The sequence below is a fragment of the Penaeus vannamei genome, chromosome 2 (genome assembly GCF_042767895.1).
Source record: "Penaeus vannamei isolate JL-2024 chromosome 2, ASM4276789v1, whole genome shotgun sequence".
NCBI lineage: Eukaryota > Metazoa > Arthropoda > Malacostraca > Decapoda > Penaeidae > Penaeus > Penaeus vannamei.
In genome coordinates this window covers 45166850-45181849 of record NC_091550.1, presented here as the reverse complement: position 1 = coordinate 45181849, position 15000 = coordinate 45166850, and the positions used below count along the sequence as shown (strand labels likewise).

Below are 15000 nucleotides of genomic sequence, written 5' to 3'. Positions count from 1 at the left end.
ACCGGGTACGATTTCCCATAACATGTGAATGTTATTTTGAGTGTATTTTGTAGTTTTTGGATTGATATAACAGTTATGCATCTTTTTTTTTATCCTAACATTGTTACAGTTATTAATGTTATTCATTTTTATTTGTTTACTACTTTTTTAAGGATATATTTGCTGAGTTTGCTTAATGAGTTTTGCATTTGTACTGTTTTCTGTCCTAATTTTTTTATAACTCATTTTAGAAGAGTATGGACTAGTTTTTTGAATGATTTGACCTAGCAGTCTTGAATGATATTTTTTAAGTGAGACATGAATGCTTCGTTTAGCATTTACAGAAAGGCTGGAGATGCATTTTGATGAATTTAGGGAATAAGTTTTAGCAAAGGAAAGCTGTAGTTCTTGATAATTACCCTTGGAGACTTGTGTTATTAGCCATAGACAAAAGCAGCTGTTATTTTTATTAACAAAAAAACACAATGCTGTGGTCATGTGAGGTGTTTCATGGCCATGACATGACACTACATAGAACAATAGTTATGAGCTGTTTAATCTAGATCAGTATGTTGCAGACAATTTGGCAATATGATTTTACTATATTTTGAGTTTGTTTTTTCTTTCTTTCTTTCTTTATGTATTGGTTGACATTTGTTTACATATTTCCTACTTATTTGCCTTTTTATTTATTTTTTTCCTGTTTTTATTTAAAGAAAAATATAACAGCTATGTTTCCATGAAGTATAAGAATTAACCATACTATGTATTAGTACCTTTCCATTGAACTTTAGCAAACTTTACTTGCTTCACAATCAAATATATATCACATTTCTTAAAAGAAAAAAAAATCCTGCAGTACAAGTGTCTTAAGTAATATTCAAATTCCTTTTGCAGGATTAAAATAGGGATGATATTTTAAATCACTCCAGTGCATGTTACAAAGATTTTGGCAGATGATCTTGTAAAACTGTCCTGCAGATATTACTGCGTGTAAATTGCTTATAATGATTATGAATGTTAGATGTCTTTCACTGAGCAGTATAGCCAAATCTATGCTACAAATGTTAAGTCATTCATGAACTTAAAAGTTTCAATATCCTTAAACAGTGATGACAAGGTTGTTCATTAACATATTTATGTAGAATTGATATGAATAAGGGATGAATAGATAAATAGATGAGTAAGCACATTTTAGGATATGACTAACTATGCTACCCTTTTCCTTAAAATGGTTGTACTTCAACATTTCCATCACCTCCTCTATCTTCTCATCCTAATCCTCGCAATCTTCCTCCTTCTCATTTCCCTCCCACTCCTAATCCTCATTCCCCGTCCTCTCCCATCCCATCCCATCCCCCTTCCCCCTCATCTCGTACTCCCTATATTCCTCCTGCTGCTGTTGCTGCTCCTCCCCATCCCCCTCCCCTTCATCCTCCTCCTACTCCTCCTCCCCTTCATCCTCCTCCTCCTCCTCCTCCTCCTCCTCCTCCCCTTCATCATCCTCCCCCTCCCCTCCTCCTCCCCTTCATCTTCCTCCCCCTCCCCTCCATCCTCCTCCTCCTCCTCCTCCTCCCCTTCCTCCTCCTCCTCCTCCTACTCCTCCCCCCTTCCTCCTCCTCCTCCTCCCCTTCATCCTCCTCCTCCTCCTCCCCTTCATCCTTCCCTTCCTCTTCATCCTCCTCTTCCCTTTCCTCCTCCTCCTCCTCCCCTTCCTCTTACTCCTCCTCCCCTTCCCCTTCCCCTTCATCCTCCTCCTCCTCCCCCTCTCATCTTATACTCATACTCCTCATATTCCTCCTCCCCTCCTCCCTCCTCCTTCCTCCTCCTTTCCTTTTTCCTTCCATTTAGATATTTGTGCCCTCCATCTCTTAAATTACATGACTTGAACTTGTCTTGGAGAAGAATTGTGTCCTCTTCAGTTCTCTTCAGATGATTTGAGCTTCCTTTAAGAAAAATGGGGAAATGGTAGCTATAACCAGTGCATTCAGGGAGTTCAAGCTCAAAAGTTGATGAGGGGATTTTCTATTAGGACATGATATTATTTATTCTTGTATGACATACTTGTTCTCTTCAGAACTATAGTTGTGTTGACATTTTCTTTCTTTCTCTCTCTGTTTTTTTTGTCTTGTTGAAATTTTATAGGTGTCACTCATTATTGATGGGTTTCTTATTTATACTGCTGTTTTTATTGTTCCTTTTTAATGTTTTTGTGTGTGTTTTATTGTCAGTTTGATTAATGTTATTGTTACTATATTTTTCTAACATTAGGTAGGTCATAGCATTTGCCAATACCAGTATTATTAGCATTTTCCAAATAGTCAAGTCGAGCAGGAATGCTAACTTTTTTGAACTTTGAATATTCAGTACAGTGTCAGTGTAACAAAGGGTGATTGTATGAAGATTATTATGATATGAAATAATGGTTAAATACTTTGCCACGTTTTCAATGCGCTTTGCTACTACTTGCCAAACCAGATTTGAAAGCTGCAGTATGACTGGTCTGTTTGAAATTGTACAGCAAATCTTGATGAAATTCTTACTGATCCAATAAAAAAATTTGTATGAATATGATGGTAGTTTACAAAAAAGTTTCTGAAAATGTTAATGAAAATTGCTGAACATTCCAGCTCACATCATCCCTCAAGCAAATGGTCTACCAAGTTATTGGACATTTTTGTTATGTACATCATAATGAATATAGTACAAATGAATGATGTTCCTAGAAAGGCTAAGAAAGAATTAAAAACCAGATTAGCATCAAGTTGTACGTTAATTTCATGTCTTGCTCCATTTTTCTAAGGAAAAAGTATTAGACCTGACACTGCTGTTCTGATTATAGATTGCATTTACAATTTTAAATCTTTTGAATATGTGTTTGTCATTAAACCATGAGGACCTGCTGGTATCTGCCTCTGAAGATGAAGTCTATCTGGTATCTAATAATAATCATCATCAGAACATTCATGTAGCCCATATTTCTAATGCCAAAATCAAAGTTGGTCCCACAGCCAAATGTGATGTTGGGGACATGTTCATAGAGGAGCATGTTTACTAAACTGTGGGATGATGCGGTATGGAGGCTACTTCCTCTCTGCTCCAACTTTGATCCCAGCATGTAGCCGGTACTCACTCGTAGCTGAATTGATGGAGACTGGCTGTTCAGACACAACCCCATGAACTTGGGGTTACAAAGCCTGTGCTCTACCATTGAGATGTGGCACCATATTTCTAATGATATGCACTTTATAATCAGTTAAAATTAGTAGTTTCTCCTGTTTCTTACTAGTTGATGATATACTGATATACTTTAACTGAGATATGAGCAAGATGCTTTAATGTATTTCTGAATTGCAAGATTTCTGTCAAATGTCCAGAATTTTTTGCTTCATGCCATCTACCAATTTTTTTTTTTGAAATATTTATATATCCTTTATATGCATGTACTGGACTACACATTATTGTCCTTGAAAAAAAGTGAAAAATATATTGTATGTGATGAGATCCACTTTTTTGTATCAAAATGATAGCTTTCAAAAACAGGAGTGCAATTATACAAGTGTATCTTGCAGGTAGCATTTGCTTTTCACATCAGCAACTTTCTGTGCCATTACAATTAACTATGGCAGGCAAATGCGGAGAGTTATCTTTATATTGCCTTAGATAAAAACATCTAAGAGTGAGCATTATTTTCTTTCTAGTTTACCAAAAAACTGCCATCCTTAGGATTTAGCTTCACTGAAGCTTACACTGCTGAAGTTGCTAAGCTCATAAGTTTGCCTTAGGAAATGTCAGATATTGAGAATGATTAATAACAAAATGTTATCTAGTTGTACAAGTTTAATGAAATAAGAGCCAGTTACTTCATACACACTTTATACAAAAGAAAAAGAAAAAAATACTTTTTTATATTTATTTCAATATTCAATTATCATTCTTTTTTGTGTTTTTGCCGTTGCTGCTGCTGTTATTTAAGAGAAAGAGCATGAATAATAATAATCTGAGAGCATTTATTTTTAGGCAGCTCTTTTTCTTTTCTTTTCTTTTATCTTTTCTTCTTTTTTTTCTTTTTCATTTATTTTTTCTTTGTCCTTTTGTCTTTCCTTTCTTTTCCACTCCTTTTCTCTCTCTGCCTTGCCTCACCTCTCTTTTCTTTTTATTTTTTTGGTCTTTTTTTCTTAAATCAAACATTTTGCTACATTCTTGCATGAAGGAAAATTTTGCAACCATTGCTTTAATAGCCTGTTTCAGTTGCAACTAATATTTTCTAAAGGCGGAAGAAGAAAAAAAAAGAACGGGAATGAAGTTATCATGATTTTTTTTTCTTTTTCTTTTTACTTTGTTTTATGGACAGTGACAAGTTAGGGATATTAACCTGATTCTAACAAATGACTAACACATCTCCATTCTTTGCATGCTGGCTAGAAATTTACAGGATTGTCTCCCAGAAGCAAATTCGTGATCCTCATGACCATGATGACAGTCCAACAGCTGATGTTAAGGCTATTCACGTGGAACCAACTGTAAATGCCGAGAGTGTGCGCAGGCAATGTTGTCAACAGTAGGGAGAGACTCATCTCCTCTCGTCTGGAAGTTTGGGCACAGGGTTAGAATTTGGCAGTCATGTCCAGTGAAGAAATTACTGCACTTTTTTTTTTTTATAATTTTCTCTCTATCTCTCTCTCTCTCTATCTATCTCTCTCTCTCAGTCCCATCTGTGTTGAGCACCTTATTTCACCTTGTATCTGCTTGGATTTACACTGTTGATGGACCAGATGTTGAGAGACTTCTCTAAGAGACGTACAGTGGCGCACCCTCACAGATATCCTTTATTGGAAAGCGGAAATTGTTGTTATTTTCTGTTGCTACAAGAAACTTAGGCTGTAAAAGCTGATTTTGTAAACCTTGACACACGTCTGTGGCTTTCTTTTGGCAAAATACACTTCTTGCTTTCATATCCACTTCTTGTGGTTTGCCTTGTTGCAAAAGAATGGGGTTAACGTGGCATGACCAGATCGCAAATGTACCAGTTGATTTTTCTTTTCTTTTCTCTTTTCTTTCCATGGGAAGAAAAGGATAAACGTCCAAAAAGATGAGAGCGGAAAGTGCTCTGCTGTAAAACGCATGAAGGTTTCAAGAATATAATGCTGTGGAATCTTATTGGTGTTGGTTTTCTCATTGAATTTCCTCTAGCATGGATTTAAAGTTTTTTTTTTTTTTTTTTTTTTTTTTTTTTTTTTTCACCCTCCCATCCCAATACTAGCCATTGCAGAACCTTGAGGAAGTTGGTGTGCATTGCATAATGGAGACAGTATATATATATAAAAGAAAGGCATTTGTTGAAATCGGTTTTAAGGGTAAGAAAGAGGCAAGGAAGGAGTTGTGTTGGGTTTTTGTTCATTGCTTTGCCGAGTCAGCCAAGCAGTTGATCTAGCATGCTTGTCTTCATTATAGAGCTAGCATGGCAATGGGCTTTTATATTTTAGATGAATATTACCCTATTATCTATATATATATTTTTGGGAGGCATGTAACAGATTTTTTGTGATTTGTGATGTGCAGCTAGCTTTGCTTGGAGTATTTTTGCATGGCATGACTACTGTGCTTTTATGTGTTTTATTCATACTTTGTGATATTTGGATTGGATTTTATATAAGAAAGGAGAAAAGTAGAATATTTTAGAATTAAAGGTAACTCCATATTTTGATGTAGACAATATATTGATATTATTATTGTTTTTTATTATTATTGTCCTCATCATCACCTAGATTGCTTGAGTTTCATAGTAATTGATGATAAAGAGGTCTTTACAGTATTAGCCAAAGATAAAGTATAGGCTTTCAGAAGAATATAGATATTCACAGTCCTTTTTTACCCATACACGTCTCCTAAAAAAGATCCGATCCTCCTTGCAGAAATCTACCGCATTGTGTCGAGGCAGCAACTCCCCGAAAGTGGTACCATGGAACCCCCAGGCGGCAACTCCTTCACTGTGGAGCCCACCGAACCGCCAAGTGGATCCTCCTCCAACAACTGCTGCGCCCGCTAACCCTCTCATCTCTCCATCTCTGCCCACAAACCCCTAGCTCCGTTCCGTCTGTTCCCATTGCCACCACCACCACCTCCCTCTCCTACACCACCTGTATTAAGTTTATATATATATATATCTTCACACATAAACAAACACACACACACACACACCCACACTCATCACTCAAAAGACAGTCACAGGTTTGGTGGATGACAGTGATTGGTGGCAGGGGTTTTAAGGTTGATTTTGAGGACATGGAAATATTGTTAGCTCACCCTTGATGCATTCTCTGTTTGTCCTGTTCTCCACCAATCTACTACATAATCAGCAATCTCTGCTGCTCCGGCCCAATGCTCCCAGGGTTTGCATTAGCATGAATGTGCTAAGAAGTAATACCATAGTCTGCCAAGGGAGAATTGGTAATAAGGACATGTGTGATTGATAAGAATATGTATTTACTCTTTCACTACAACAATTTTTTTTTTCTTTTTTTTTGTGTGTCCTGTTGAGAATAATAGGACTGAAAACATATGAAGTAGGTTTGCCATATCTCTCTGTTTTTTGTGCAGATGAACATAATGTGCACTTAGAAGTATGGATTGCTGTATCATTGTTACTATATTCATTATACTTTTTTCCATTTTTTCCTAGAGGTACCTTGACTTGTTATTTGTAAATTGTTTGATAGGAAGGTATTAAGGCTGCAAAACAACAGTTATGTTATCAGTTTGGGACGAACCATTAAAAAGTAATCATATTCACCTTCATTTATTTTTGTCATCATTATTATTTAGTTTCGTATTTGGCCACTTTTTATATTTTTTTAATTGCAAGCACCAACACACCTATACCATGTATTGTACTATGATATGCAGAAAGCTTTTTTGCTTTCAGTCTAGCCGTCTTAAGATGTTCGTAGTTCTGAAGTGAAGAAATGTGTCTTAATTCCATTTTTAAGGGACACTTCCCACCTTAAATTTCACTGGGTCGTCCTTTAGAGAAAAAAAGGAAAAAAAAAAAAGATTGTAAAGTTTACCTCAGCCTGTCAGATGTTTCTCATTTTGAAGCCACGAAACCATATTCATATCATATAAACTGGTTGAAAGACACTTTAACAGAGAAAGAACTTTATTGGCTGCCTTATCTCCCTGTCAGTGATACCCAGTAGTGATTATTGCATTATGAAGTGTGAGATGTGATTGATTGGTGTGAAAAATACACCTCATATTAGCTTTAGGATAAGTAGGATTTTTTTTTTTTCCATTTAACTTGGGGGTAGATCCTTGTTGGTCCCTAAGTTTGGCAGGTGAACACCAGTGGGAGAGTATTACTCTTTATCATTATTATCATCATCTTGTTGTTATTATATTTATTTATTTATATTTTTTTATAGATTTTGATGACTTTTTTTCAATTTCATTTTGTCTCTTTTTCTACATGTGAACTATATTTTGAGTTGCTACAGCATGTTTTTAAAGTATATATAAAGTAGTTGATTTGGTAAGAAAGAGAGTATTTTAGCAGCCTGCAGACAGTCTTGCTGGGGTTTTATGTACTACAATGTTTGCCAAATATTTAGTTTGTCAAATTTATTATATATTAAATCTCAGTTTCTTGCCGCTAAGGCATGCTTTCTTGTACCTTGTGAAAAGCTTTTTTTTATACTCATTTTATGAATTCAACTCCATGCCTATTTTTTTATCATTGGTTGATTGTATCTAAATATTTGCTGAATATAAAGCTTTTTGTGCAGAATGTGTAATCTATGGGTGGGTAGGAGAATGTATAATCAAGTGAGTTAACCAAAGTGCTGCTCTCCATCTGGCAAGCATGGCACATGGTCAACTTGCAAGGTGAGAGAATATATATTACTGAATATACAATTTCTCAATGCAGCTTTTACCATGCATGTGGACACGTGATGACATCCAGGTATGTTTAGAACTACCCACCATCCACTGAGAGTAGCAGTGTACAGGATTTCATGGCTTTATAGTGTAGTCCTCAGATGTGTGGAGGATCATTCAACACTCATCAGGTGAAAGTGCTGTGGTACTAACCCTTGCAAACATGTTCAAATTTTGCTCTATGGGATTTTGCAAACCGAGTGACATCATGGTGGCAAGAAATATTTCTGAATTTGAAGCAAAGTCAAAGATACTATCGTTACTGATATTTTTTATTTGTTTATTATTAAATGCATTAATAGATTTTCCTAAGGAAATTTTTTTTAGAAATAGGCATTGCATATGTTAGTGAAGAAGTAAGGGTATGTAGATTTAAAAAATCCACTTTTCACTGAGCAGAGCAATTCTTAATAATGAATAAACCAATAAATAACGAGTTCTACCATATTCTAAACCAGTTGACAGTGATTGACAATGATCTCAACTAAGATAAATGATGGATTTAATATCTAGCTTACTCTGTGAATGTTCTATAGATTGTACCCTTTTGAAGCTGAATGCATATGAAGGTTGTTAATAAATTTTCCTTTAAACATATTATGAGACAGGAGTTAACTTATAAAGCGTCTGTATGTAAGAAAAAGTGAGAGAAAAAAGTGTTAGGGGGAATAGATCGAAAAGGTCTATTTTAGTTCTTTTAAGAAGACAATCTCGGTGATTAATGGTGGTACTGAACGTGGACCAGAAATTTTCCTCTTAGTTGAGATGAATGTCAGTGTAGTGAAAGCCGTTGACAGCATTTGGCAGTGGAAGTAGATGTGTTGATGTCTTTCCTGTTGTAAGGGGTGCTTTTCTGAGAGGAGATATAGGATGCCTCTTGAGTTCTATCTGTAGTCTGTTTCCTATGGGTTAATATAATTATAATAATCATTTTGAATAAGTTGTATATGTGCTTGTTAATTTTTTTCTATCTTTCCTTGGTGATTCAAACCCAAATTGCTTATATGATTCAAGGTAAACAATTAAGAGCCACGTAATGAGTGTCTGAGAGACAAAGTCTCAATGAGATAGAAGTGAATCAGCTGAGGTCATTTATGTGGCTTGTAATGTTTTATCTTGTTCCATATAAATGTGATTGACATGTCAAGTGTAGCCCTGGTTTCACGCTTGCATAGGAAATTTTGTAAAGCAATGTAAAGAAGCACATTATTTGCAATAAAACATGCTAAATATTTACAAACTTTACTACCTTGCTTTTATTATCCCTACCTTTTTTTGGTCTTGCTTTTGCTTATCCTTTTGTTATAGACACCCGGTGAATACAAACCTAGATGACAAATACATATTATTTGCTGGAAGTTATGAATATATGAGGAATCTGTAATGATTTCCTCATTGATCAAGAGCATAGTCAATATATGTATATATAACACTAACAAAAATGTGTTCACCATTGCTTCAAATACTGAACTGCACTAAGAACGGTCAAAAAGTTACGACTAACCTCATATCTGACAAAGTTGGTCACAGCTATACGTTTAAAATGAATCAATCATCAAGACGCATATTCCCCCATCTTGGGTTGCTTAAAGCTAAAACAATTACAGCGCCAACTACCTCCAAGCTCTTGTATGTAGCTATTTATGACATGACCCAGCATTGTCTAAGGCAAACACACCTACTGTTCATGGGGCCCTCAAACAGAAACCTTAAAATTTGACTTGCTGAATCAACACGTGCATTTCAGTTTTGGAAATGCATACGATATATTGGCTGACCAGTTTTCCCATCATGAAGTACCTTTGGTGGGACAATGGTCTATCAAGGTAACATACACCACATTGTTATTCCAGAGCTGTCAAAGTAGGCTATTCAAGTACCTATTCGAGATAAAAAATGAAAACTAGAACAAGAACATGTTCCTCAGAAGACGAGCTAGGGAATTTGTTGAAGGTTCGCTTGCAAACCATGTTGAGAGTACAATAGTGCATTCGGGCTTCTGCCACTGGATAACATTTTAGAAATCCCATTGAAGAGATACACGAGTGATTGCCATGCTTCTGTAAGTTGAAGATCAGTGGATAAAGGTTAGAATCCTTCATTAATTAAGGAGGAAGGAGCCCTGCGAAATTCAAGGACATTAAAAAGACCTTCCTTAAAGCTGCAGACCGCCGATCTTGGGCTCGCACATGTTAAAAGTCAAAGACAGTCAGCATAAGTCGGCATGAATTCCGAAGAACTCATCCCAGTTCTTGGACCCGGAAGCCCAGCGTCACCTGGATAAAAAAACTAATCACTGGGCGTTATTTTTTAAGACGGGGGAGGGAGTCTTGAATTTTTAAGAAAAAAAAATAGAAAAAAAACTGGTCCCATACAGAGGAGATCATCCGCATGTCCAAAATCGCTTGAAATAGAGCCTTAATTAGCCCTAAAATAATCCGGGATTCAAAAACAAATCTGTATTGAGAAGAAAACAGGCAAGTTAAAAAAAAAAAAAAAAAAAATGCGAGGCTTTGGGTGTGTGGGTGATGAACACCTGTACATCCAGATGACATCCACCGTCTTGTACAACCGGGTCGATTCTCTGTACACAATGACCTATTTCTCCTTTGGAAGGCCTAAGGAGTTGTCTGAATGGAATGCGGCAGTAGCTTTGGTCACCGCACAAGGTGAAAGATCTGCAACGAATAGCCATTATTGCAAAGAATATTCATCAAGGAGATATCAAATGAAGTTGGCAAAAGGTGCGTTCCTAATTATGTTCATTACGTGGCACTCCGCGCCTCTAATCAGCTGTAACGTGGCCAAAGGTCTTCTAATATTTGGCCGCCTGAAGGGATCAAATCGCCGATATAGAGTAGGAGGGGCCGGGAGAGGCACGCCCTACATCCCTCCCTCAATACGCCCCGTGTGACCGTGTCTGAAAACTACTGTGATATTTTGAAAGATAGTGAAAGATAACACAGGGAGCCACCGCAATGTCTGATACATAATACAAGTGATAAAGCTGAGATGGTCGAAAAGAAATAAACGATATAGGTATTAAGATGATGAAAAAATAGAACGATAACAGTAATTCTATAAAAGAATCTTTGAGAAGATATCATTCAAATATATGCCCAAACTCGGAAGACTAATCCAGTCAAAGATATTTTGTATAATGAACCATTAGGCAACAGACCGGAAAAAGATAAATTGTATAATAAAATGATATCAATGAACAAATAAAATCAAATACACATAGAAAATAAAGTAAAAAAAAACTAAAATAACGAAATCATCACACAACAAACCAACAAGACCAAAACAAATATCACAGAAAAGAAATAAAATAAAAATGCCCTCCCTGAGCCGGGAAAAGAACCATCGCACCAACAACAACATTGGTTTACGTCCCACTTTTGTCTCCTGTCAAAGTTTCTCTGATGGAGGCCTTATTTGCCCTCGTTTCTCCTCTTTGGTGAGTTAATTGGTCGATTTAGACTCGTTTTCGAATGTTTTAATTGATATACGAGCCGAAATATTGATTAGATGGAGGGGAAGACATGGTGGTGAAAAGGTCATGAGTTATCCCTTTTTTGTGGGTTTGTTTTTTTGTTATCTGTGCAATTGCAAGGATTGTCTTGTTGCAATTATAACGAGGTTTTCAATAACGCGATGCTGTGTTTGATGGGTTTTGGTATCATTGGATTTTGGGATGAATAAAGATGGACTGAAATCTGGTCAGAAATGTGGGAATAGACTAGTGAAAAAAAATGTGCTTTGTTCTTCCTTGTTTAATATTTACTTTTAAATGACATTGAGATTTTAAAAGTGCTTTTCGTGGTCTTTTAGGGAGATAAGTGTGTGCTTTAGGAATGATATTGAGTGATGTGTGTCATGCGTTTTCTGTAAAGCAGGTTGTTATGCTATGATGTATTTTGTATTTTAATTTTATCTTATTTGTAAAAGGTTTTATTTAAAGTGTACTTGTTTACTTTTTTGTTGTATTGCTTTTGTTTTTATACTGTGATGTTATCATCATCAGCTCATCATACCCATGTAGAAAGATGATCACGATAATTTTTTCACTCTCCCTAGTTTCATGAAATCTGAATCTTGTTTACACAGATAACCTCTTCCCTATCCCCTCTTAATGGTTTTCTTACCTCCTTTTCTTTATACGATCCCTCATTTTTTAAGCGTCTCTTCTTTGACTTTCTTCCAGTGTATCCCACCAATATCTGCATGCATGCTCTGACTGCAGTGATTAGTCTTATTGAGGAATTCTTTTACTATCTTATTTCTCTACTTTGTCTACTCAAGTAAGGTTTAGAAATTACTTTTTCAAGAATATGTATGCTAACTTGTATTGAGTTTTAATATTTAGTGTTATTTTGTGTTCAATACTAGTACTTTGTTCATTATTACTGTCATGTAGTGGTTATATATTCAGGGAAATTCTCAAACGACAGAAAAATATCTTGTTTTTTATTCATTGATAAGATGGTTGAATATATTTGATGGATTTTATACACATTTGTTGATATTGACAGAGTGCCATATTTGCATCATTTGGTATTTAGTTTCATTTTATATATTTTCATTTTTTTCACATTCCTGAATATACCTATCAATATATTAAAACCTGAACCATAGCTTTCACTTTTATTGTTTATGCTTTTATTGTCACCAGGCATGTGTAGAGACTTGAAAATACGATTGTCCCAGTTTTAAATACTCTTGGAAATATGGACTAGTTATAAAATTACAGGTAGTTTATAAAACTATGGAATTGGAAGAGCGAGGAATTAGGTAACTTCATTAGATGTCTTTTGTAATTTGTTTTTCTTCAATATTTGCTAATATTTAAAAATGGAGTCCTGTATTTGTTGAGTTATCAGATGAGAACCCAACACAGACAGAGTTTGCAAGAAAGAAGTTACGTGTTAAAGCATATTTTTTGATATTTCAAATGAGGATATTTTTAGGTGGTTAAGTATTAATAATCATATAGAAGAAAATATCTTGTCTCAGTATTAGTTATTATGTATTTCCTAAACAGATGTACCCTTTACAAACAAAGTAATTTCTTCAGGATAAGCTTTTATGAATAAGTTGGCTTTCTGATGCATGGCATTGATTGGTTTATCGAGTATTCCATTATAAACTGCTCATTAGATATAAAGTTATTTTAGAATGACTTCAGTGGTCATCAACAGTTATTAGTTACATGGCTGACATTGCATATGAGTCAAAACTTTTTTGGAAACATCTAAAACATTCTTTGCCAAAGAGCAGTGCCAGTAGGGTTGGCGATTCCCTCAGTTGATTTACCTGCCAGAAAATTTTGCCTTCATATGATCTTGAACATTGCCATTTTGTCTTTGGATGTTCTCTGAATTTAGATAGTTAAAAAATATGATATGATAAGTTATTTACTTTGTTTTGGTTTCTATGTGATTTCATTTTGGGATATACAATAGCTTCAAACTGCACAAGACAAACTACTTGGAATTGACAGGTTGCATGTGATTATTGCAAATTAGATATACAAAGTTATGAGGTAAATATTTAGGCAGGATAGAGCTTGGAATGATTTTTCACTTAATTTTGAATTGCAAGGTAGACCCACAAACAGAACTCATGATGGTTGTAATCATGGACATGAAAGGTAGCTCCCATTTTTTGTTGATGTTATTTGCTTTATGATTTTAAGACTTCTTAATCTTAAATTTGTATTTAAAAAAAGACAAAAAGTATTTTAGTATTTGGAGATCTATCAATTCTATGTACTCTTTCCTTTATTTGTGGCGTTACCATTCGTGTCTGCAGATTATTTCTGGTACCAACCACTATAATTTTTTGTTGTCTAAAAGAATATCATCTTCAATTTACCCTGACTTAGAGTGTCCGTGCTGTACAGATTTTCCAATAATAATTAGCCTTTGTCAGCAAATGTTTAAATATATTTATGCATATATTAGGACATTTTTTTTTGTTAGTTAGTGACAATCAGTCTCAAACCCCTTTAGAATATTCTGCAAATTGTTATTTGTTGCACAAAACTGTGATATAAAGCAATGGCAATTGTCAGAATTCCCACACTTCTGTATCTTAAATAAGACATAGCAGAACCTTGTCATAATCTTTCAGTCAAGTTATTGAAATAGAATGTAAAAAATATCATGGTTTTGGTTTACTACCATATTCTATAATACAAGTTGTTTGTTGAGTTAGTTTCATCCTCTCTGGTAGTGGTGTCTGAACTGTGAAGATCAAGTTCCAAAATGCAGAAGAATTAACGTGACAAGAATTGTTCTATATAGAAGTTCATCCTCTTGTGATGTTTGCCCTGTGAGCTTTGAAGTATGATTGAGGAAATAGGTTACAGTCACCGTATGGAATAAGAAGTAGTGTGTCATCTTTAGTGGAAAATGTATGTTTAGATAAAAGGTAGAGAGAGAGATAAACTTTACAAATATACAGGAGATAAACTTTACAAATATGATGAATACTTGCAGGTATTGCAAAAGAGGAATTCTTGTAAAATATTCAAAGGTGAATTGAAGGAATTACATTTGCTTATTTTACTGATCTACTTTCTATCCAATATTTCCGTCAACTCATCCACAGGGCTAACCTCCACGCCCTTGTTGTAACTGCTGCTTTATCTGCTTGTTAAATAGAGGATGTGTAAGATATAGGCTAGATTTTAGATTATTGGAAAGGATATGAGACAGATATAGTGTTGGAGGGTGTATAATTGGGAAAGAATAGGCCTAGAGGTTGATAAGATGTTTAAGAACAATGGTCAGGGATGAGGATGTATTGATAAGAATTTATATTATGAATGTTTGTCTGATATTCCCTGTTTAGATGATATTGCACATTTTTAAATGCAATTTTGGGTTTGGTTTGTCCATGGTTGTAAATTACTATTCATAAATTATTTGGGTTGTAAATTATTATTCATAAATTATTTGGGTGTAAATTATTATTCATGAATTATTTGCAAAGGAAAACAAGGCACATAACCTTTATGAGGAGAAAGTGATCCTGTTTGAAAGCAGAAAAGAGATCTTTTGTTACTAGTATTCTAGT

General features: G+C 35.1%; 2 protein-coding genes across 5 annotated transcripts in view; both read left to right on the top strand.

The window, feature by feature from the left end:
• Positions 1 to 9162, top strand: part of Rab11 (RAS oncogene family member Rab11) — a 29530-nt gene extending 20368 nt beyond the window's left edge. For 2 of the 3 annotated variants that reach the window (XM_070137366.1, XM_070137361.1), the window contains one exon: positions 5895 to 9162. In XM_070137366.1, the coding sequence (XP_069993467.1) occupies positions 5895 to 6028 (134 nt within the window). In that variant the 3' untranslated portion in view covers positions 6029 to 9162. Of the gene's footprint in view, positions 1 to 4404; positions 4586 to 5894 lie in introns of all 3 variants that reach the window. The other variant, XM_070137353.1, reaches the window with a different exon arrangement.
• Positions 9163 to 11239: 2077 nt separating this feature from the next.
• LOC113816307 (AKT-interacting protein) overlaps positions 11240 to 15000 on the top strand; it is a 98373-nt gene continuing 94612 nt past the window's right edge. For both annotated transcript variants that reach the window (XM_070137324.1, XM_070137333.1), the window contains exon 1: positions 11240 to 11377. In XM_070137324.1, the coding sequence (XP_069993425.1) occupies positions 11255 to 11377 (123 nt within the window). In that variant the 5' untranslated portion in view covers positions 11240 to 11254. The remainder of the gene's footprint in view (positions 11378 to 15000) is intronic.